The sequence below is a fragment of the Idiotropiscis lumnitzeri genome, chromosome 10 (genome assembly GCF_059441095.1).
Source record: "Idiotropiscis lumnitzeri isolate Australia: NSW breed Sydney's pygmy pipehorse chromosome 10, RoL_Ilum_1.0, whole genome shotgun sequence".
Classification (NCBI taxonomy): Eukaryota; Metazoa; Chordata; class Actinopteri; order Syngnathiformes; family Syngnathidae; genus Idiotropiscis; species Idiotropiscis lumnitzeri.
In genome coordinates this window covers 16,158,650-16,183,655 of record NC_142400.1, presented here as the reverse complement: position 1 = coordinate 16,183,655, position 25,006 = coordinate 16,158,650, and the positions used below count along the sequence as shown (strand labels likewise).

Sequence of the window (25,006 nt, the reverse complement as noted above, 5' to 3'; positions counted from 1 at the left end):
TTGCCGTGACTACCCCCACCGAACAATCAAGTGCGCACATGCGCGCACGCACACGCAACACCACTGGTCAGACTTTTTGTTTCCCGAGTGTCTGTTTCCAGTCAAGCCAGCCTGTGTCCTTCCTTGAGCCTCTGGCTCCTTCAACAGCTTTGCCCTCAGCTCGTAGCCCCACATGAAAACAGCACAACAATGATTTTGAGGAGGAGTTAGTTTACATAGGTATTGTTTTATTGGAGAGGACAATATTTGGCTGGTGTTTTTTTCTCCCTCTCTTCATCTCCTGTCAGTAAATGAAAATAGAAACACTCCCATATCTTGACAAAGATGCATGTTCACATTTTTATATTTGATTTTGAACATACTGTTCCTTACACCCACCCACACACATAGCTGAGTCATTTGCGTGCAGTGCCAGCAGCTCCTGGCCTGTCACGTGCACACATGTACATAAACACACACGCATACATTTATAGTTACCGACACTCGCACCGGCTCGCAAACCAGCGGAACACCTGTCGAACTGCAAGGCTCGCTCCAGGACACCTTCAAGTTATGAGCTCATCGGAAAAGCAATTAAAGGCAGCATAGGCCCTGCACGCTTGCGTAATGTTTTGTTTTGCTACTTGGCTTCGAAATTAACTAAACCTGTCAGAAGTCATCTGGCTGACGTGAGCTGGGCTATATTTATTTATTTTCAGTTGGAGTAGCTGGACACATAGTCCCAGCACTGCCTCATGTCCAATAATGAACCAATTCTGAGTGGGCGATTAGCTGGCTAAAACACATATACTCCCCCCTTCTTCTTGATGGGCGTGGGGGAGGGGCGAGGGGCATGTCTTTTTTGCCTGTCTGAAACTCTGATGGTTGGGTCATGGCCCTGTAGTTTGGAGGTTGTCCCCTATTTAAGGTTGGGCCCTCTTTAACCTGTGACTTTAGTCTCCTCTGGGGAACATGATGCTGTATACAGCCTTTGCATTGTAACATAATATAAGCTGTATAATAATAAATACATAACAGGAGGATATGACTTCAGAGGGACGATATGAACCAAGTATTTGGAGAGTGTAGGGAAAAAAAAAAAGACAGAATATGGATAACATTTTGTTTTAGAGGCCTTGCCTTAGTCTGCTCTCATGATTCAATATGGACTTAGCCTGGGAGCAGCTTGATGTCAGAGAGCTGTAAAACAACACCAGCAGCCCCACACTTTCTTTTAAGTCTACTGGTCTTGAGCCTTTGGAGAGGGAAAAAAAAATCACCTTTGACATTAATAGGTCCATTGTGGGTGAGTCAAGGTAAGTGTGTCCTCATATGTCTGCGCATACACGGCGCAGTTCACTAGTGTTTTCTCGAGGAGCAATTTATGAAGTAAGAAAAACACATGTGTTATCATTGTCATCACTTTCCGCAATTACCCATGTGCCACCCGGCTGAGCAGAGAAAACAACAGTTAGCGTCCTGCTGTGGCTGCTCCCTAAGCATGTCAGGCTGTTTCACGATGCTGCTTTCTTCAAAGGAGGTGTAATTCTGCGTCTGTTGGGCCAACACAATGATGGAACAAGAACACTGTTGTGTTAATAGGCTGGGTCTTCAAAGGCCGAAAAGACAAGTCAGCACATATTGTGTCACGGTGTAACGTTGAGATTACTACCAAGATGATTGTTTGCTCTTTAAGAAAAATAAAACCATGCCATTAAACATGCGTGGGCATATTTTCGGCAAACTATCTGGTGAACAGATGAAACCAAAGTTGAGTTGTTTGAAAAGAACACACAATGCTTTGTGTGAGGAAAAAAAAAAGACAACACACTGCCCTCAAACCTCATTCCAACTGAAATACAGTGGAACGGACATCATGGTTTGGGACTGCTTTGCAGCCTCAGGACCAGGGCCCATTCCTTTTGTTGACGGGAAAAATGCATTTTCAAGTTGAACAATAACAATAGATTGGTGATGTAAGGGGACAAGGACCCAATGGACTGAAGAAATGCAACAACTGAATGGCTTCAACAGAAGAAAATTCACCACCCGGACAGTCAGAGAGTGTTGGCCTCATCCCCGTTGAGCTCCTGTGGCATGTACTGAAATCACTAAGAATTTTGCTGAACAGAAACACTTTGGGAAAGTAGGACTGTTTTTTATTCAAAGGTTCACAAGACTTTTTCCAAACTTCCTTGTTGTCCTCTTTATTTATTGTGTTCATTTTTTTTTGGGCAATACATAAGTTTAAAAAAGGAAAGTTCGTCTTGTGTGACTTACATGGAGGGAGAGCACATGTGGTACCTTCAATGTTCATGTAGAAATGGAGGTCATTTCAATGGGTTTATGTACTTTTTCTTGCAGCCGTAACTTTATTTTGTCTTTATTTTGGAGTCTTGACAGCAGATAAGCCTCTTTGATTGAAATAATTATATTCACTTGCACACAATGCATATTTTCTGTGCTCATTTATCTGTTATAATAAATCAAATTGGTTGATGTTAATGATGTTGACTTGTGGTGTGACTCACGAGTGTGCTTTATCCCGTACAGTTTTCACCCAAACCCTAGAATTAAAGTCTATTACCGAATACATCTTCACTATGCAGCTCAGTCACTGCCTTAAGTTCTTTCTTGCTCATGCTGTTCTGGTCTATGATGAAACTAGTCAAAGTTGGCTTCCAGCACTACACCTAAAGCCAAGTCCTATTAGGCAGCCACATTGTGGTATAGGAGTTCAAGCCACAGGGCTGAGATTATGATTCCTATTTAGGAAAAGGCGAGAGTGGATTCATGGTGACAAAAGAAGACCGAAGGTGGAAAAAGTAGTGCAAAATGGAGGATGACAGCAATCTGGACGCGAAAGTGAGAGATTGTAATGGTAATGTGGTGTGGAGATTGTGGTACAAGGGAAAGAGAGGGGGAAGATGGATGGGGGAACACATTGGGTGGGTTATGGAATAGATTTAAATTAGGGATGGGTGCCAGAAAAGCTGCTGTTAAGGACGCAAGACATTTGAGAGGTGCGAGGGGAAACATTACGACGGAACTGATGGAAAGTAAACGACGTCGGAAGATAGATGAAACAACATCGGAAGGATCCCTTAGTTTGACTTGAGGAAAACATTTGTCTTTTTTGGTCATTATGTATCCATTGCACGCCATGAGGAGAAACCGTTTCTCCTGGCAAACAATTATTTGACATACTCCAAAACACACTTGACCACATTTAGTACCTATCCAGTTATATTGTATTACATAGACACATGCACACACACACACACATTACCTACTGCACACACACACATTGTGACACATATCAGGAAACATTGTAAAGTAGAGCTGTTTAAGTTTTTTTTTCTCCTTCATATGAAAATACTTTGTCCTATAGTAGACCAGAGAATCATGCCTGATGAGAATGCTCTCTGTTGTCTGCTGTGCTTGTCTGCATCTGTGTGTGCATGCGTGTGCACATGATTGTCACATCTGCAAGACAGCAAGCAATCAGGCGTCCACGGTCTCACACGCGCGCACACACACACACACATACACACATGCTTGCACTCATACTGATTCCCCTTCGCCTTGGGGCCTGAAACAGCAGATTGGGGTCTTGTCCAAAGTACCATTAAACTTCTTGAAAGTCCTGCTGCTAGAGCTAAAACATCCTCCTGTCGTCATGCTGGGACATTCCACGGCACGCCAGAGACCCTGCACTAATCCTGCCGGCATGGGAATCATTATTGATAGGATCCTAACGCATTACCTCAGGGCTCGCTTATTGTTGGTAAAGATTATTATTTAAGAGTAAACCAAAACACAGCCAAAGTCTCAAGTTTCATAGAAATTTATCAGAAGAAAATGTTATTATTGGCTTAGAGTGCTACCTCTTTGAACAGTGTATTTGGAGGAAAAATAGTCCTCGCTGCTCTCCAATAAACAGCCTTTTATGCTCAAGATATGTAGGTCACACTGAGAACTGTGAGAGCAGAACAAGAGTAATCCACCTTTGTTCATGATGTCATTCATTTGAGTGACAGGTATTGATATTCTTTCGATGGTAATCGAATTGTTTGGTGTCACTCGAGCGCGTTGGTGTGAATGACACTTACTAAAACTCATTTTCTTGTGCTTTCTCTGTGTCCAGGTGCAGTTCTGTTGGCCAGTGTCCAGGGAATATCTATCAACGTGGACCCAATCGTCTGCATATGGCTTCTGCATCAGCCTCACAGAGGGAGCAGCAGGCAACAGCAACAGGTGTGAGATGCTTCTTTTGGTTATGGTAGCATTTAAACAACGTTTCCATCTTCATTTGCGTTGATAAAATACAGCATCTATGATGCTGTTGCACGTCCTTTAGCGTGAGCGAATTTGTCTTATGTGAGCTTTTGAGGCATTTGGAGGATACATTGTACAGGATTATTTTGCTAAACAGCTATTTTCTAAGACTAAGACCCAACTCATTAACATAGTTGTTTACAATTCAGTAGGACTAGTGTAGAAAAATGACATGGATGTAGGAATTTAAGATTTGAGCTTTTTGTCAAAAGTACAGTAAAAACCCAACAGTAGCACTGAGCAATGCAAATCATATTTTCCTTGTTTGCATCCAATTAGAAAAACTCTGTCAATGAAGTTGGGACGTTGTCCATCCATTATCCAAGCCACTTATCCTCACAAGCGTCGGGGGCGTGCTGGAGCCTATTCCAGCCGTCTTCAGGCGCCTTCAGTAGGCGGAGTACACCTTGAGCTGGTTGCCAGCCAATCACAGGGCACACAGAGACGAACAACCATTCACACTTACAATCACACCTGGGGACAATTAAGAGTGTTCAAATAACCTACCATACATGTCTTTGGATTGTGGGAGGAAACTGGAATACCCAACGAAAACTCACGCAGGCACGGGGTCTACATACAAACTCCACACAGGAAGGTCGGAGCTGGAATCTAACCCAATGTGGCTATTTCCTTGATAGTTGAAACAACATGCCCGCCTGCTGTTTGCATCGGTGATTGGCCGAATGCGTGTGGTCGGAAGTTAACCTAAGTGAGGCTGAGTGTTGACAGCTATTTTGAAGATCTATTTTACGGGACCAATGCAGTAACATTTTGTATATATCCTATGCATGTATCTTTTATGCATATTTTGTTTGCTAATTACACCGCCTTTCAGCAACTTTCTGGAAATCTGAGATAGTGAATAATCTCATATATTCCATTGCAGAATCCAGGTCCAGGTCCAGTTCCCTTGGCAAAGCGGAGAGAGGATGAGGTATCGGTTGGCAGCACCCCATTGGTCAAGCAGCCTTCCAATCAAGCTTCTGACTATGCAAGTAGCCCTGTCAAAACCAAGACTGTCACAGGTAATCCCCAGTGCCCGCTCCAGCTTTGAATTTTCAGTTGCAACTGTTATACAACTATTATCCTATGTTGTCTTGAAATTAATCTGTTCGATGTTTTCAACTCGGTACTAACTGTTTGCCAATACTTTTGACTCGACTTCTCCAGCTTTTGATCATATTTCTCAAAGGAAAACTGTCCTCTTATTTCACTTTTGTGACTGCTCCACCTAATATGGTTCTGGATCCCCAAAATAGAACAGAACATTGTTAAGCCCGCCAGAAATAACCAATTTTGCAAAACGACAGCCCGTCACACATAATGAAGTTGACCTACACATTTGGTAAAACAAAGCAAAGGTTGATGTTTTTATTAAAGAAAAAAAACTTCATGACCCTTCCCCTTCCTGTATAAGCTTTTTTTCTATGTATTTTTTTGGGTGGTTGTTATTTATAAATAAATAAATACATAAATAAATAAATAAATATTCTATCCGGTTCAGGTCAGTGTCAGAATAGTTTTTGTATCAAAGTTATCAAACTAGTTACGCAATAATGCTGCTTTCTTAGAATACCGAAAAAAAAAGTAGCGTTTAAAACAATTTAAGAAGACACTCATAGGGCTCTGACAGTAGTGACCAGAACTTGATGAAATTGCTTTTTTTTTTTTTTTTTTGCTAAGGAATCAAAAACATAACCATAAAAGGCATATAGTAGGGAATAAAAGGAACTTTAATGAGATTTGTGATACCTGAAGATATATATTCAAGCTGGAGTGGACTCGACAAGAATTTAATGTCTCGAGAAGTGTAGATAAATTATTTTTAAAGAGCACCAAGTCCACTTATGCCAACAGCCATCAAATAATAGGAATGCAGAAGTCTAACTTATCACTAATTATTATGACTTATCCCTTTAAAACATTTATCACATTTGAAACATCACTTCAAACATTTTTAGCAGCAACATACCCTGCTTCCAACTGGCCATGCATGCAACTATGATGTAAAGAGAGTATGTTGCTGTTTTGGTCAGACATTCAGCAAAGCTGCATTGCTCCGTTGTAATCAAGGGGACTTTCCTCCAGGCTTTTAGCGGGTGCCTGTTAATGTGCAAGCAAATGTACATAGACACACACATCCCGCTCACTGCAGATCATTTCCCCAGAAAGCGCTAAGGGGCAAGGTGATATCATGCTATAGTGTTGTTGCTGCCCAGCTCAAATCTCAGAACCAATAATCGCTGCATTTGGCAAGCAAATATGTTACTCTGTCTTTCTTCCGCTCTGGTTTTAGTGGTTGCATGTTAAATATACATTTACATGTTAAAAATACCACTGATTTGTAGAAGAAGCAAGGATGAATTGAACTGAGGCCCCTGTAGTGTGTGAAACAGGCTTTGTACAGAGAACAGGGTATTTTCATGTTACGTCATCACCCTCACAATTTTTTTGTGGTAGTTTACAGTCCAGTACAAACTTGTTTATTCAAATATGTCCTAATACTCCCCGTACAATTTTTAGTCTAGTTTTCATAAATGTCGTAGATGAAAACTCCAAAAGTTTTAGTCCGTTTTAGTTCAAACTAGGAATACAAGGTTTCCACCCAGGAGCAAAGACTTTCTGATCTACTACTAAGTATTATGCATGACAAAAATTAATGCTCAATGCTCCAAAATAAGCCGAGAACCAAAACGTTTCATTTGGCATCTGTTGTGGCCTTATTTCACTTAAAGCAACATAATGCAATAAAAACGTTTTTACAACATAGACTTGACTTCTATAACACAGTACCACATGTACAAACTCTATCCCACGTCTTGTTTGCTAGTAACAGCTTGCTGTTATCAGAACCAAGTGCCTACCGAGTGTCACAGTCGCCATGGTCCATCAAAGGAAAGCGTGTCAGTGTATGTGAACCGAGACAAATGACCGCAGACATGTTCTGTTTTATTGTGCCGGTGTGTGCAACCATTTGTGCCTCCTGCGGGCTGTCCCAAACGAGGATAGGTTGGACCAGCATTGCCTTTTTTTTAAAAGATGATTTCGTCCTGTCTCATCGCCAAAAATTCATGTACGTCACGGCATGTTTTCGTCAACAAAGAACCATGTTTAGCTTATCGTCTCATTATCGTCTTGAAAAACAGGGGGCGTTAACGAAATATTTGATACACGCAGACCGCATTTGGTTGTTCCGTGTCATTATTGATGGTCATTGGCAGTAATTGAATCTTAACGGTTAATGCTTGCTGGCTGCTTTCCTACAGCAAGATTAACGAGTCGTCCCGCTTCATCATCCGTCTGTGTTCTCTTTTGCAGCCTTGCCAACATTTATGGGTTCGACTTTTTCAACCAGTGATTGCACGAATAACTTGTTTCAAAGTTTCAACTCACAATATATTTACATTCATCACTCTCCATTCTTCTTAGCGTACTTTTTCTGCCTCGCGAGTGCAGGCATTTGGCCTGTACCAGTGAACACTGGGTAATGTAATTTAGGTATAGGAGTACGAGTATCACAGCGCAAGACAGAAAAAGAAAAAGAGAGGGCACCCTGTGATCATGTGAACTCCCGGTCAGTACGTCACTCAGGTTGGTCCGCTTGGGGTGCTTACTGGCTGACTGAAGGAGGGAATCTGGAGCAGTATTTTCGGGCCATTGATAAAAATAGCATTCCAACATGACAATTGTCATTTGTGCACGGCTTGCTATCAGCAGCTCCTCTCCGGACTCCATGCCCTGGATGATTCTATTCAGCACCAGTCATCATTATAGTACGGACTGAAAATGTGTAGACTAGTTGAATTTTGCAATATTGGTATATGCAGTTATGCAATTAACAGCAACATATACTCTACAGAATTATCATTATATTTTGAAATAAATAATACATAATTACATAAGCACATGCATGGATGCTCACATGAATACATAAAGTTGGACTTGGTCATTTTATAAGAAGCTCACATGTTAAAAAAGTTTGGACACCCGTGGGGTAAGCTGTAAAACGTGCCGGTTCTGGTACTTCGTACTGGTGCGCACCGACCGGCCCACTTAAAGCACTGGGTATGACCCTGTCTTTTTTGTTGACTATTTTGTTTTTTTAGTTATAATGTGTCTGTGATTATGTCTGTTGCTGAAGTTTGAAATCAATATATGTCTGCCCTGACATTTACTTCTTAGTGGTTCACATAAAAGTAACCTCTAAGTAGTTTTTTATCTCTCTCTAATGAATGTTCTTTTTGGAAGCACAATTATGTTCCAAGTCCCAACCTTCTCATTGTTTGCTAACATCTACCAGAGAAATGAGCTCACTGGCCTTGCTTTTCAATCCTTCAATTAGCCATTGGCGCCCTAAGAGAATTCAGCTTTGCTGAGAAACCTATCCTCCGAACTGGCTCTGCTTCCCAACGTTTGGAACAAGAAGTGCTGCCTTTGTTCCTGTCTGCTAGTGGTCTGGATGATGGGATTATGTATAATTTTCCTGTTTACTGGGAAGACTAGAAAACGATAGAGTGAAATGGAAACATTTGTATTGTTTGTGCCATTAATCGGAGAGGTTGTCAAAAAATATAGTACGGTGGTCAGAGCTGTGCTCTTCAGAAAACCTTTTGGTAATCTCAGCAATGTAAGCAAAATAATGGTCGACTGGGAAGAGGAAAGTTCATGGGGAAGAAACATTGTGGATAGACCTCTCTTGCCATATATTTGGTATGAATAAACAAAAAGAGGTGATAGATGCATTTATGTACACATAAATGATGGAGGAAACCGACGGGACGGCATATGCAGGCAGAATTCCGCATTATACATAATCTCCTAGTAGCCTGATGGAAGTCAGGCAGGTTTTTATTGGCTGCTGTGTGCTTTCCCGAACAGGATAATATTTTCATTGTGGAGTTTATATAGTTTAACTTTTTTTCTGCTTCGGACAATAATTTATCAAGGTAAGGATGGTTGGCTTGGCAAAGAAAACAAGACAAATTATAAATAATGAGATATGAGGCCCCTTCCCGAGAAGACCGGTTATAGTCTCAAAGGGACTCTTACTGCTCAATTTGAATGTATTTGGATGCCTCGTACTGATTAGCCCATTCAAACTCTCATTGACTCAAGAGGGAATACATTTTTCTTTTGTGTTTCCTTCTTGCGCTTTTATGAATGATAAGGGTATTAGTTCTTGTGGATCTTGGCTGGATGTTTTTAAGGTCAAAGTGAAGTGAACAGAAAGGGAAGTTGCAGTTGTGAGAATGCGAGAAGATGCAGTCATTGGAAAATGGACTCACACAATTTCAGGGACGTATCAAGTCAGGTCAAGTCAAGTTTATAACCTTTAATCACAAAAGTGTCTCATAGGGCTTCACAAGCCCACAGTTGCCTAATATTAACAACATCCCCTGATATATCTGTCCTATGTAATCTACATGAGAGAAATTGCACACATTGTTTTATTCACACCGTAGTAGAAGGAAGTTGACAGACGGTTTTCAGATGCGCATTCTGATTTGTAGCCATAAAAAGTGAACATATCCACCAGAAGGAATCCTCTTTGTCGATGTCAGTTGCAAACTGCAGTCCGGCTGGAAGATTCACTTCTTTAAGTCTCTGTCATTTGAGGTGCCAAACTGTCTCAGGAGCACATTTAAATGCAGTATGCGCAATTAGACTTTTAAAATGTATATTGTGATAGTTTGTGATGATGTCTCTGTTTGACTCTTTAAAAGTTGTATTTACACACTTAGAGTGTACTTACTGTGGTTTGATTGCTAAAGAGACAATGTATATGGCATCTTAACTCACAAGAGAAGATGGAGGGAGAGGGGGTTGGCATGTTTGGACTGACGTGGATGTGAATTCATGCAGCATGAGCTCAAAGAAGTCCACAGATGTGAGGAAAGCATACTTATTCAAATAGCGTAAGGCACCGTTTTAAACTGTGACATGATGCCTGAGCAAATCCACCTAGCCACTAACACACTAACTGCATTTTTCTATTCATATCGAAATAAAAAAATGAACAAGCAAAAAAAATATATATAATGGTCCCATATCTAGTCAGTTAATCTCAACTGGGAAAAAAATGAAATGCGCAAGAAGTACGGAAGCTTTTAATCAAACTTTATTTAATCGAGATGAATGCCCACGCTTACCAATTTAGTCTGTCACAAAGATGTAATTGTTGAATTCACATAATGGCGTGCACATCAGAAAAAACCTTTCAACCTAAAGCAACTCTCTAAGCCCATATCTCACTCTGTGGCGAATGCTTGCAAAGGTAATGATTGTTTATTAATAATTAATTAATTTAGTAATGTTGGCAAAAACGTGAGGTCACCTCTGACCACCTTTGACCATCGAAGATGGATTTGGATATGGAAATGAATTTTTATGTCAAAAATACTTACTTACTTACTTACTTTCACGTTAGTGCAGACTGGCCTTTGTCTTTACATTTCTCGGTTCACGAAATCGGTCCACCCTTTTTTTTTTGCTATTTGCGTGGCGATGTGGTGGTGATATCCTAATGTCTTTCGGTCAAATGCTTGTGGGTGCTCCTCAGGAATACGTTCAAATATTGGACCCATGGTCAGGTGCTCTCCAGCGTTGGCAAATCAAAAAGAACTTTGGCAACGCATTTTCTAGCTTTTACAAATGCTTAGGACTGTTTTGCAACTACTTGCCGCTATTAGCGAAACAATGGCTTTGTAATTTTGAGCATGTTCTCCATTTCCTTGCGATAATTTGAAAAACATGTCTAGCACACGTTTATAACATTTCCTGAACCCTGACAAAAATCAACATTTGATATGCTCGTGTGCTTCATCACTCTGAGAGATACAAACTTTAGAAGGCCTTTAAAACAGTCAGTGCCGGTCTTTGCTTTTGTTCAGCATCCAACAATTTGGAGTCCACATAGTTAACAAGCTGAAAGAAGCTTTATTGCCTCCAAGCATTGCAAAGGCAAATATTTTGGCATACACGGCCAACGCATGTAGACTTGACATAAAAGTGTTGGAAACAAATAGAGACAACAAATTACATTTGCAACCTCATTAATGTGTGCAAGTTGGCTGACACAATTGTTCCAGAAATGGCAGTTTTTGGCATTACCTTGTTTTTTCTTTGATTGTGCCGCACCTTAGACGTGTTCTTTTTTACACACAGATCTTACGAGACATTGACTCCCGAGTGTTTGTGATTCCAATGCCTGCTGTAAAACCATCACGTTTTTATATCTGTATGGAAAACCTGCCAGCTGCTGTCAATCGTGAATATTTCACTGCAACCTGAGAAGCTGTGGTTGCGTTATGACATTTTATTTTTTCTTTCACCACCACTGAAATAATGACGTACGGTACACATATATATCACGTTACCATGTATGCATACATTTTATTTCAGAAAACTCAACATGAATTAAAATTATAGTTCATTTTCTTGACAAGAAATTAGAACTTCCTAGAAAAATGATGCACGTTGTTTTTAGATCTTAGTCCAAAATAAGACAAACACATTAAGCATTTTACGTGCGACTTATTCCTCTGTACTAGCCAGTTGTAAAAGACTGTTGGCTGGTCTTTCTGTATTGACGTACAATTCAGAGGCGGGCTCCACATAGAAGGTAAATTCCAGGAATATTCTTCAGTGTCCAAGTGATTCACATATTTTGCTATGATGATCATTTTATTGATGTATAGATGATTGGTAGGAGGCTGGGGTTTCTGTGACATCACCACCGTTTCATGACAAATGTGGGAGAGAGCTGCTGAGTAAGGCAGGCCTAAATCATGGAATCTGTCTTTAGAGAAAACTCGTGTTAATCTCTGACACCATGATGACTTTAGCATGCACAGACGTCAGGCTAATCTGGTAGAAAGTGCATTATGCCTGTCTATGTCCCGCTCATCAGGCTCGGTTTCTGCCTCTGTACTTAACCTTTCTCATCCCTCCTTTCTCCACTCACATTTTTCCCACAGTGACTGTGCCTTAAAGCGGTATAGTGTGTTCTAACATTCATTCAATCTGTGAAATATGAGGGGTTGTCGCTGCTGTTCAGCATGAATGTCTGCACAACCTGCTTTTGTCTGGACCACAGCAGGCATACCAGGATGTGTCATGTCTAGTAATTACTGTCTGTGTGTGTGTTTGTGTTTTATATACCATATCTTCAGGACTATAAGGCGCACCTGTATATAAGCCACACCAACCCCCCCTTCTTAAAAAAAAAAAACCATACAAGCCGCACAACTGTATAAGCCGCATCTTTCTATGTTGAAAAAAATTTGTTGTTTACTCCATGTACCTAACTATTTTGTACTGTAAATGCACATAAAGGTGCATAAACATATTGCTAAAACAGTGCCTCTTAACACGGCAACAACTTTGCTAATTAAAACAGAACAGACCCAAGGAAAAAAAAAATCATGATTTATTTATCTTATTTTTTTAACATGAGAGCACCCCTACTGGCGAAAGAAAAATCCACAGGAAAGCCGCACCGTTGTATTAGCCTCATGGTTCAAAATCTAAGAAAAAAGTTGCGGTTTTTAGTCCGGAAAATACGATGTGTGTGTGTGTATGTGTGTATCTGTCTCTGTTGATTATAGACCCTGTTCAGTGAATTTATGGATTTTTTTCCTAATTCATGGTGCATATTTGTAGATAATTGCTGACAATGTGCAAAGACTGAGATGTATATACTGAATTTTGAAAATAGCAATAAACTCTTACTATTTAAGTTTTCCCAATTTAAAAAATATATATATATTCTTCCTTTTTGGGGGGGGGGTGAGGGGACATTCTAAAACGGCGCTGAAACACATCAGTATCAGGCAGGAGTTTTCCTTTCCTCACTATACAACAACTTATGTCCCGGCATTTATATCAGCGGCAATCTCACACAATTGCGACATGCAGTTAATTACATAGTTTTTAAAGTCCAAAAAAATGTATCTTCCATTCTAATAGTCTCCTGGCTTGGTCACCTTAGAGTGCCTCATTGTTGAATGTGAGTGTATGCATGTAACACAGATACAGGTGTAGTAGTGGCGGTGCGATCCAACTTAGTCCAGCTGTGTCCCACCTTATAACGACTTTAGATAGTCAACACGTAGGCAATTATGTTTCTACTGCAACTATTGATTAAGAAGTATTTGTGATAACTCCGGGGGTTTTGTTTTTTTCGTGTTTAATTTGTTTTTTCCCGCCTGTGCTACAGAATCCCGTCCCCTTTCCATTCCTATGAAGGTGGTGCCTGACACCACAGCAGTCGAGTCATTGGCAACGTCAGAGGAACGGATGAAGGAGCTCATTGGCCACGCCTGGGATTCTGTTAAACGGCTCACTCTACAGGTAACAAATCGCACCTCTCTTCCCTTTTGTATGTTTGAGGCATAATCAACAAAGTTGGCAGGAAATCATAATTGAGCAATTCTGGGCAAAATTTTCATGCCCATTTCCTGGTTTTTAGCAAGTGAGAGACAGCCGGCTGTCGTGAAGCCATAAAAATAAAGTCGATACAGTCCACATATATTTTGTTTTACAACAACCATCATAACAATTACACGTCATGTTGCATGATGAAGTTTGTTTCGATTAATTTGGATGCATTTCTTTGTAAAAGGCCACACAAAATGTTTTTCTATAATTCTGAACTGATTCTGCTGCTACCATCATGGTGATCAATTTCAAGAAACTTCAAGTTTGGGTTGTTGTACCTGCAGTACTGGATACAATGCATTGTGTTTTATTTATTTTTTCCAGGATTTTTTAAAAGATAGAAGCCATAGCTAAAGTACATGACTTTGTTGCTCTTCTCATTAATGATGTTTCATTTCTCTATCTATTTCAGTGAAGTTTTTTTAACGGCAAGTGACAAAGTTTGAAACATTACAGTAATATTAAGTTTCTCAACCTGGGAATTTTAACCTGTATGAGCTTTTTTGGGCGGGCTGAAACTTGTCAACAAATCAAAGAAGGGGTTCTCTGAGTAGCAGAAAAAATGCAGTCCACCCCTTTAAAAATGTGATAACATTTCATTCTGTTTTATTTTTGTTAGTTTATGCTAATTAATGAAGTTATACGCTTTACTCTAATTTGAAGGTGCACTTCTGACCAGATATTTGATAGGCAACATAACACAAAAGCGTTCCCCCAAAAGGCCATTTTCCCCAACACAAAAAGCTCAGTTTCACCGGCATCTTCATCCAATTTTCAAAATTATTGATGTGTTTTATTCAGGTTGAAGTGGCCTTTCCAACGAAACATTGACAAATTTTGACAGATTTTAATTTTTTCGGGAAATCTCGTCACGTTTCTCATAGCCTTGTGTTAGCCGGTTTCTAGAAATGACAAATAGGTGAGTCAACCTTTAATATAATCATTGCTATTTAGGTGCGTCCAAACAATGTAATTGCATGTTACTGTAAGATGTATGTAAACAATCAGTGATGCAAATCCAACAGGCTTGACTAATTCCATTTAATTCTCATTTCTGGGACCACACAAACCGATGTATGTCAAACATGAAAGAGAGCATGACGTGTGCGAATTGGGGGTGGGGGAGGTGAGCTCCAAGAACCCAGATCTCATGTCAGGCCATTAAGCTGTTTACAGTACTTCCTCAAAAGTTAACTCAACCTTCTAATAGTTTGCCGAGCCAGTCAATGCCTCCACTTTCCTCTGTCCCCTTTGGCTGTGCAACTGGGACCGCACCAAGCACTAGAGCAGTAATTAGGAAACAGCCTTCCCTGCTGACAGAGAGGTAGAACTGAACCAAACCGACAACATCACAGCTGGTACCTCAGGCCTTAGACATCTCAAATCGTAAACCACTCCATTTATTTCTGTGCCATGCAAAGCGAATACCGAGAGTATCACGCGGCTTCTGCACATGTGCATGCCGGAATCTATTTATTTATTTATTAGACAATAACTTACCGTATTTTCCGGACCATAGGGCGCACTTTAAAGTCCCAAATCTTCCCCAAAACAAAAGAGGTGCCTTGTAAAGCAACGCACCCATTATATGGACTGAGCATCACTCTCGACCATCAACCCTCTTACTCATTGGGCTGTTCGGAGTGCATGTTAGCACACCCTGCTGGTCAAAGTCTGAGTCAACTATGCTTCTAATTGACCGTGACTTATACATTATGTGACTATGGTGTTTGGGTGATGGTGTAGGAGAAAGCTGGACAAAAGGGCAGCTGTCCACAATGTTGTAGTCTGTCTTATCATTTATGTTATTGCAAGCAAGAAACGTCCCAGGTTCAGACAACAGACTGCAAAAAGCCCAAAGCACAACAGCACATCTCTCTGAACAGACATGTGATTGGCTGAGTCTGAGTGGCTCCCAAGAAGCCATTGCTATAATCTTTTTGTGTTATTTTTATTTCTTTTGGGTATATAGATGGCATGAGGGATACATGTTTTGTGTTAATCTTATTTCTTTGTTTCATTGTTTGCTTGTATGCTGAGTTTTTTTGGTTTTGGTTTGAAACCGTGACTCGAAGGAGTGTGGTGACCAGTGAAGTCCCTCCCCTGACGTTGTCTAGTAGACGTATTGCCATGACACCTCTCATTGGTAAAAATCAGTGTTATTGGCAGTGATTCCTTATAGCTTCAGGACATCTGTCATTGACTTGGGGTGATACCTCTGGCAGAGACCCCTTAAGGGACTGAGTCCTGGTGAGCTGGCTACAGCTCGCGCGAGCTGAGCTAGCACGAATTCGCGCGAGCTGAGCTAGCACGAACTCGCGCCTTGTAGTGCGGCGCGCCTAGTATATGCATTGAATACGGAAATAGCACCCTCAACTGGTCCTCCTGCTTGAAAACTTCCACCATTATTCCTGTCCCCAAAAAGTCACCCGCCGTCCTCCTGAATGACTACCGTCCTGTTGCTCTCACACCAGTCATCATGAAGTGCTTCGAGAGGCTGGTTCTCCAGCACATCAGGGACTGCCTTCCTCCCACTCTGGACCCCTACCAGTTTGCATATGGAACAACAGCAGAGCTATGCAAGGATGCTCTTTGTGGACTACAGCTCGGCATTCAACACAATCATCCCGGACATCCTCGTCGCGAAACTGGACATTCTCGGCCTCCCTGCCCTCACACGCATCTGGATTAAGGACTTTCTGACCAACAGACCCCAGACTGTGTTGCTCGGCCCCTACACGTCCTCCACCCGTACGCTGAGCACCGGTTCCCCTCAAGGATGCTGAGCCCTCTCCTATGCGCCCTCTACACCTACGACTGCAGCCCGGCCCACGGTAACAACACCATCGTCAAGTTTGTAGACGACACGACAGTGGTCGGTCTGATCTCGGTGACGAGACAGCCTACAGAGAGGAGGTCCAGAGACTGACGGCTTGGTGCGAGGACAACAGACTGCAACTCAACATTGCAAAAACAAAGGAGATCGTCATCGACTTCAGGAGGAACAAGACGGTGCCGCCCCCCCTCTGCATCGAAGGCGTGTGTGTGGAGAGGGTCCACACGTTCAAGTTCCTGGGAGTACAGATCTCTGATGACCTTTCTTGGACACACAACACCACAGCAGTGGTAAAGAAGGTCCACTAGCGTCTGCACTTCCTGAGAGTCCTCAGGAAATTCAACCTGGACAGGAAGCTGCTGCTGGCCTTCTACCACTCGTCCATCGAGAGCCTGCTGACGTACTGTGTCTCCACCTGGTACAGCGGCTGCACTGAGGCGGACAGAGTGAGGCTCCAGAGGACAGTCAAAACAGCGCAAAGGATTATTGGCTGCCCTCTCCCCTCACTGTCGGACATCTACACCGCCCGGTGCCTCAGAAGGGCTCTCAACATCGTCAAAGACAATACCCACCCAAACTCACACCTGTTCGACCTGATGCCCTCTGGCAGGCGCTACAGGTGCATCAAATCAAGGACCAACAGACTGAGGAACAGTTTCTTTCCAAGAGCCATCTCCATTCTAAACTCTCACACACACACACACGACCACCCTTACCTTGCAGAACAGCAACGTGATGTGTTTTTATATATCCTATTCAGTATTATTTTCCATTGCACTAACTATTCTCTTATCTAATTTATATATTTATCTGAATTATTGTTGTATTGCACTGGAGAGGGGAGCTCTCTAATCTCGTTGCACACTTGAGTACAATGACAATAAAGGGATTTCTGATTCTGATTCTGATTCTGTTGCGCCCTTTGATGCAGCACGTCTTATGGCCGTAAAAATACGGTAACCAAAAGTATAGACAATTACCAGAAGAAAGTATTCAGCTTTTTTTTTTCAATAGTTTAGTGGTTCTCAACTAGTCTGCCTTTGAACACCCCACAGTTTGACAACAGACACTAAATTAGAGTCTAATAAGGTTGATAAACAATAAAAGAGTATGATCGTAGAGAGGAAATACTCCCTTAAACAATGAAATGGCTGAACATTGATGAAGAGCCAAAAAGTGATTCTGATTGAGATGGATTGAGAAAACAATTTATAAGCATCCATCCAGCCATGTTCAGAACCGCTTATCCTCACGAGCGTTGTGGGGAGGGCTTGGTTTAATGACGTATCCATTTTAATCGATTTTCCTATATATATAATAGCCCATTATCGATTCTTTAAACCATATATCGATACTTTTAAGAACTTATTCTTCCCCTACTGCTCCAACTTTTGCAAAATGCGCTATATAAATAAAGTTGTGTTGTATTGTATTGTATAATGTACATGACTTAACGCGAGATCTTGTCGCTACGCGTAAAACAAAACAAAATGGCGGAAGCAGTGAAGTCTGCACCAACAAGAATTTAGGCAAATGTATTTATTTATCAGTCATTACCTCATGAGCAACTGTGATGTAATTTTCAGTCAACAGAAGTGACAAAATAGCCGCCACTTGAGATGGCGCAAAATGGGCAGATTTTGCTGCTTAGCTGAAATTCCACAGACACAACATGAATCCCAATGCCAATGTTTCCATGAAGGTATGTTATGTGTGAACATATACACACTTTATTTGGTTCTGTGTAAAAGGCACAGGAGAAGAATAAAAGTTGTTTATAATGTATCTGATGCCCAAATCTTTGCAAAAATCTTGGTCCTTCAGCTTCTTTATAAACCAGAGCAGAGTATTGCTGGATGTGTGGATGGATGAATGGCCTGTGAATAGCATCATACAAAACAGAAACATAGGGTAAAAGACAGATTTGATAGGTGTTGTGAATGAGGCTATAATACAGTCACATTAGTTAAGTTCCCACAAAGGTTTGTCTGCATACATTTGATTCCAGTTCTTGCCTCATCGCGCTTTTCATGTCCACGATGCATAATTCCGTCCAGTGAGAAAGCTGGAATTACTCTGCTTGAGACCGACGCAACTCACAAACACTCATATGAGGAGGTCCTCAATTCAATTATTTTTCACTCTCAGAATTTCTGAGCATTCAAACAAAAATAAACATATTTTTGAACGAATTGTTTTATTTTGATTAGCATGTAGTTTTGTTTATTTACTATCGCTTGAGTTTATGATTGTAGAATTCATTTGAGATTGTGACATCTTTTTTAAAAAAATTTTTTTATGATCACTTAATATTTTGTTCCCAAATGTTCAGCACCTACCTGCCTATTACTATTGCCATGCTGTCATGTTTCCCCAGAGGACACCCATCTTTCCACACATGATATTAATTGCTTGTGATCAGGACTGCAATTTTACGTCAGGAATTTATCAATAATTCCTCTATTTAACACGTGAATGTGTTCAATGCTGGCAAAGGAAGACGTTGCTACCAAAACTGAAATGGGATCTACTTAAACAGGAAGAGCGTTGCCATGGAAAAATGAAGTAACACTGCTCCCTGCAGCTGCTATTTATTAATGAGTCTGATTTTTTTGCAGAGGTATCAAAGGTAAACTGATGGAAATAAGAAGGAAGTAACAGACAGAGGTGGGTTATGAGGAAGAAGATAAGATAGGGAAGAGGACGTTTTGGTGTTGCTCTGATGGAGCTAGCCAGATGCTTTCCATGAACAGGATTTGACCCCCAGCTGGATCATTTTGTGCAGGCATACTTCAACTTTTGCCCCCTCCCTCCGTTTTATCATCCCTCCGTTCAACACCTCATCACATAATCTGGCTAATCTGAAACTTTCAGCAGAATTTGTAAACACTTTTCTACCTCTTCGAATAATTAAAAAAAATAATGTACTCATGAACTACTATAGTATAGTCTTTTGTCTAAAAAAAAACAATCATTAGTTATAACAGTTGCAAAAAAGGGTCACATTGATCTGCCATGACATCAAATTGAACAGTATTTTACAAATCTTTGGATTTGCTATAGCAGCAATGCCTGCAAACACTCTGATTTGCAATTTGTTATAAAATGTTAATACACAATACACACATTTTACAAGTGTGTGTATACAGTGTTGTCTTCAATAAAACAATATTTACTGCACAGTAATTACTTTGTTGAACATTAAATGCTTACATTCCTCCAATAAGATGTATTTATACACACATCTTTGAATACATTTGGAATTCAGATTTTTTTTAAAATGTAAAAAAAAAAAATCAGATCTCATAACACAATAACTCATTTGCACACCCTGATGATGTCATAGCCATTATTGATATGAGCACCGTTTGATCTTGTTTCTGAGCTGCCCTGGCAAAGTGCTTCTAGTATTTTCGTGAGAGACCAATTGAAAACTTTTTTGTGCCATGGCTTGATTTGAAGAAAACCATTCTTAAAAAGTACTTAACTAATAAATTCATCACTCTGTGGAAAAAAAACTGAAAAACTTGAAGAAAACGGTTGCATACACAAGGAGAAAATGCAAACTGCACCCAAACTGAGATTCAAACCCAGAATCGTACAGCTGTGGGGCAGACGTTTGACTCTGCTGCCCCCGATTCACTCCATGCCTAGTTAAGTCTTACTTCACGTTATCACCCAGTTAACTGAAAATTGTCGCTCTCCGGGCACAGTTTTACCTTGGAATTCGAGCCTGTCTTAAGGACATCCTTTGGCCTAATTTGGCCGAGGCCACCCCTTCGAACCCATCTGCACTGGCTCAGTATGCCAAAAAGGGTTGCGAGTTGATTGTTTGAGCTCAGAGGGTGGGATCAGCCGATGCAGGCCAGGCCAGCCGCACTCTAAGGCCACTGTTGGATCAATAAACGTAGCGATCAAAGTTGCAATTAACCCACTGCGCTAACACAAACATCTAGGCCAGCAGAAACAAACAAAGCCTTCATGTCACCTAAAGCGTTTATTTTTGCAGATTTCCACCTCAGCCAAGGAGACCTCCAGTGCTTGTCAGCTTCTGTAAGCACTGTTAGAAGAGAGGAATGTGGGGCTTCAGGGATGGCTGACTGCCTTGCCGGGCTCCTGTGCCAGGCCGCAAGCTTATTGCTTGTGATGGCATGCGGCTGAGAGCGAGCCTATCAGCCTTGTCAAAGGGCATCATGCCTACATGCTTTTCTCACAGTGCTTTGCAAGCGAAGCGGTTTATTGAGGTGGCAACAAATGCAACGTGTATACATCCACACACCACAATGCACATCTGCACAGTTTCATCTTTAGATACACACATTAATCATCTACATTTCTTCAAGACACTATTTACACTGTTACAACCACTATTCCAAATGTGTTTTTGGATACAGCTGGAAATGCAGGCGATGCTGAAGAAGGGGGGAGCAAAAGGTGAACAGTGGGCGGAGTGCCCAGAGAGATATTTGTGGGGGGATGCTCTGTGGACCTTCTATTCATCCGACCAGTCACTTCGGAAACATTGTCCCGTCTGGTGCAGGCACAGGAAGATTACATTTGGAGCGGTTTCAGGTTTTCAAAAACAAAGGGATGTGTTTTTCCGTTCACTGCCGATCACCCCTGTGAGATTTTTCTCCTCCTGAGTTGCAAATGTTTTCACCGGGGATGCAAGGAGGGTGTTTCTAATTTCCTCTTCTACAACACTGTGTCTTTGGTTCTGAATTGCTTTTTGTGTGTGGATATGAGTGAGATTGAAAAGTGTTTGGAAAGAATTAGATATCAATGTCAGATAATGTACGACTGAGTTTCATTTCTTTTTTTTTCTGTCTCTGTTTGGACGCTGCGTCTGTCCAAGGAGACATTTTACATTCTGAAATTTGTCATTTTTCCTACCCTGCTTTTCGATGAAAGCAATATAGGCAGGCGATCTGATCATGATACCGCAGGTAAAATATTAGAAACTTTTATTTTGTTGCCGGGCCAATACGTATATAAATTCTTTATTCAATAAAATCTAAGTATATTTAAGAGTGCTTCTTTTGTTGAAAGCAGTTGTAAATTCTAACGCTTATTATACTCGTCAAGCATGCTTTTCTACACAGTGGTAAAACTAACCAAAAGTACATAATTTCTTTTTTTTTTTAAATCGTGTCTCACTTTCAAACATTTCTTACAGTATCGACAGGGAATCCTTTATTTGGTGACATATCCCAAATGCCTCATGTGGTCTTATAGAACATCTTCCTATGGCCATATCCTTTCAAAATATGTATGTTTGTGCTGTGGCTTCCTTTCTGGTGGGATCTGTTTTGTTGGATCCAGATAACTATCTCCACAAACACTCCCAGGGAAAATGATACGCGAGTCAGAGGATATGCTCTCACTGCAGCCCATTGACAGAGGAAGTATGGGACATGTTGTAGGTGGTGGTGGTTGTGAAAGACGAGAGTAGCAGTTCACATGTGGCTGGAGTTGTAACACTATCTAAAGGAGTAAAGAAACGATTAGGACTAAAAGTGAGCAGAACTTGCCACAAAAAGTTTCAAACTCTGTGATGTGATGCCAGGTGGCTATTCTTCTAAATGTTTTGGTCATATGTCTCCTTTTTCAATTGTATTTATTCATTACAGAGCAGCAGATGCTGGTGCTATGATCCACAATCCGCACTAAGTTGGTGCCTGAGTGATTACAGATCAAAGTGTGAGAAGGTCGAACTTCACTTGAAGTCCTAAAATGACGGCTCAGGGCCTAAGTCCCAGGATAAGCGAGAGTCACCTCTGAAATAGCTTGCAGGCTGTCACTCAAAAGTGACATTCATTCGAAAGTTTTCATGCAGTTAGAAGCTGAGCAACTTTTTGCTGACGCCAGTGTGAATTGTTACGCTGGAAAAGATTTTCATCATTTCTAAAGGTCAGAAAGCGGTAAAACATTACTGATTGCAGTACCTTATTTTTTTATTTTTTATTACACATGTACGGGTTTAGGGAAAATGATCGGACACATTTGCAGGTTAAATAAAAGGCAAATAAAGTAATGAAACAAAAAGTGGTTTAATTTTCGAAAAGTACATATCATGCCATTCTGTTTCATTAGGTTTTAAAAATTAATTCAGTCAAATGGGATCCATTATTGTCCACACACTGTCGATTCAGGAGCTCTGAAGTTGGTAACCCATAAGAAAAACCTCACTTATTCTTTTAACAACACACAATCTGTATTTGGGTGCTGAGCATGCTAAATGTCGACGCTTTAAATGTGGAATTCTTTCTGTTTCTTGCTTGATGAACCACTTAAACGGCTCAAATACTTAGACTCTCCCTTGTTATATTTTGTGTTTCATGACACGCCTCACATTTTGAAGATGAGACAGGTCTGGACTGCTGGCAGACCAGTGTGCCACTCACATTCTTTCACTAAGAAGTCACAGCGTTGTAAAACAGTGTGATCTGGATAACTGTTGTAAAAGAGAGTGCAAAAGAATCAGGTGTATGTTTAAGAGAACATCCTGTGCTTTTTGTGAACATGTGAGGACACTTGCGTCTTTGCAATATATTGTGTGCTGTGCGTCGTCTTTGTACTAGCGATGACAACTTTACTAAGTGTGATCTTATACCTCTTTTGAAAGTGCACATTTCTCAAGTGGACTCCCATTTCACTCCTGCTGCAGAAAACCATTTTGCTTAGCAACTATCTTGTAGCGTTTTAACAAATATTTATTCATTTAAATTAGTGCCACACTGTCGTGGCAGTTCAATCTTTCAATGTGTTATGACATCTAACGCTGTATTTCTTTGTACCGATAAATGCCCAACTAGTGTGCGAGTAAGTCATTGTGCGTTGTTTGTTTGTGGGACGGTTCTCTGGATACCTGTGTCCCTTTCTCGGACAAAGGTTAATGGTTTTGATGTAATTTATTATTGATTTGAAGTCTGGGTTTAGAGTTTAAGTCTTCAGGAAATTAAAGTAAGTCTGTGTCCTCTGTAGTCATGTTTTTGCAGTTAAGCTCTGGCTCGTGTGACTTCATATGGAGTTGATTGGTTTCAAGCTTACTTAATATAGAGTTCCTGATCAAAATGGAAGCCTTTCTGTCAATTTTGAATGGTTTTAGCAGTACCGGACATGAGTGCACACTCATGGACACTGACACTGTCCCTTTGTTTTTTTTGTCAACCTGTCATTAGACATATTCCAAAATTCCCAGATGAATTTTTGTTTCATTGAATTTCATTGTGACATAATGTCAGCAAGCAAATCATGTTCCATTTGCGTCTTTCATGATATGTACTGTTTAATTCCCAAATCTCTCACCAACAGAAGACTGGAATCAGAATTGCTTATTGTACCCAAGTCATTTCATAGGCAAACTATCTATAATTCATGCCGCTTTATTTCCATATTACCCTGAACCACGGAGGACAGAGTTGTGTAACAGATCTTCCAAACAGCAATTACATTCTTGGCTTTCAGCTTTTTCTTGTGCCCATTTCTAATTTTAGAATGTTCCTTTAGCATCACTTGGAAATCCCGCCGTTCCATGGCTTTGCCCTCAAATGATTATTAATTTTCCACTATTCTATTATGGATGAAACACAAATTTGCGAGTGGCTTTTGAGTGTAGTTTCATGTGGCAGCTGTGGGCCTCACGCCCTTAGCATCTGATGGAACAAATCTTCGGTCATCCTGGCATCCTTCGTTTCCTGTCCTGACATTGTGCATGCTTTCTTTCTCTCAGAAAAAACATACACAAACCTGACATGCCCATCAGCTCATACTAAAGAGGCATCGTCATACAGGCTAACTTCTTCCATTCTTTTGTTTATTGATTTGCTACAGAGCTGTTACACATAATTGTAGGGAATACAATACTTGACCCTACACAACCTCAAGTGCACTGTTAAACCTTTAGTTAGTTGAGACACAAAGCCCACACACCCATGCATTTCTCACTGTGCTGAGTGTAAGCCACATTCATTATTGTACGTTCACTGTGCATGCAACTGTAATTATGCTTAACACAAACACTGTATTCCCCACAACTCTTTCAACCTTTTTTTTTTTGCATACCTCTTGGCCCCTCTACGATTTTATCTTTAGCCTCAGCCTTCAGCTCACAACATGTCTACATGGACTTTCCGTCTGGAGTCAATGTCTGGTCATGGAGAGAGATCTATATGCCAAGCTTTGACCTTGACCAAAGGACTGATGAGCATTTGGGATGGGTGACGGAGTGGGATGGACATAGTCCGTCCGGGGAAAAGGATGTTGTCAGTGCTTTGGCCGTACTCAAATTCATGATTTATTTGCAATATTCTGACCTCAGCCTATTTCTCTCGTTGGATCTGTCAGCTCTGTCAGGTCTTTCAGGTTTGGTTGGAAAGTGCATGTTTCCCTCGTCGTGCTTATGAGTGAGAC

The 25,006-nt window shown here is 40.9% G+C and overlaps 1 protein-coding gene across 2 annotated transcripts in view; it reads left to right on the top strand.

The window, feature by feature from the left end:
* Nucleotides 1-25,006, top strand: part of vps13b (vacuolar protein sorting 13 homolog B) — a 303,806-nt gene that overhangs the window by 110,884 nt on the left and 167,916 nt on the right. For both annotated transcript variants that reach the window (XM_088306201.1, XM_088306202.1), the window contains exons 20-22: nt 4,127-4,236; nt 5,207-5,345; nt 13,538-13,671. In XM_088306201.1, coding sequence (XP_088162327.1) covers nt 4,127-4,236; nt 5,207-5,345; nt 13,538-13,671 — 383 coding nt within the window. The remainder of the gene's footprint in view (nt 1-4,126; nt 4,237-5,206; nt 5,346-13,537; nt 13,672-25,006) is intronic.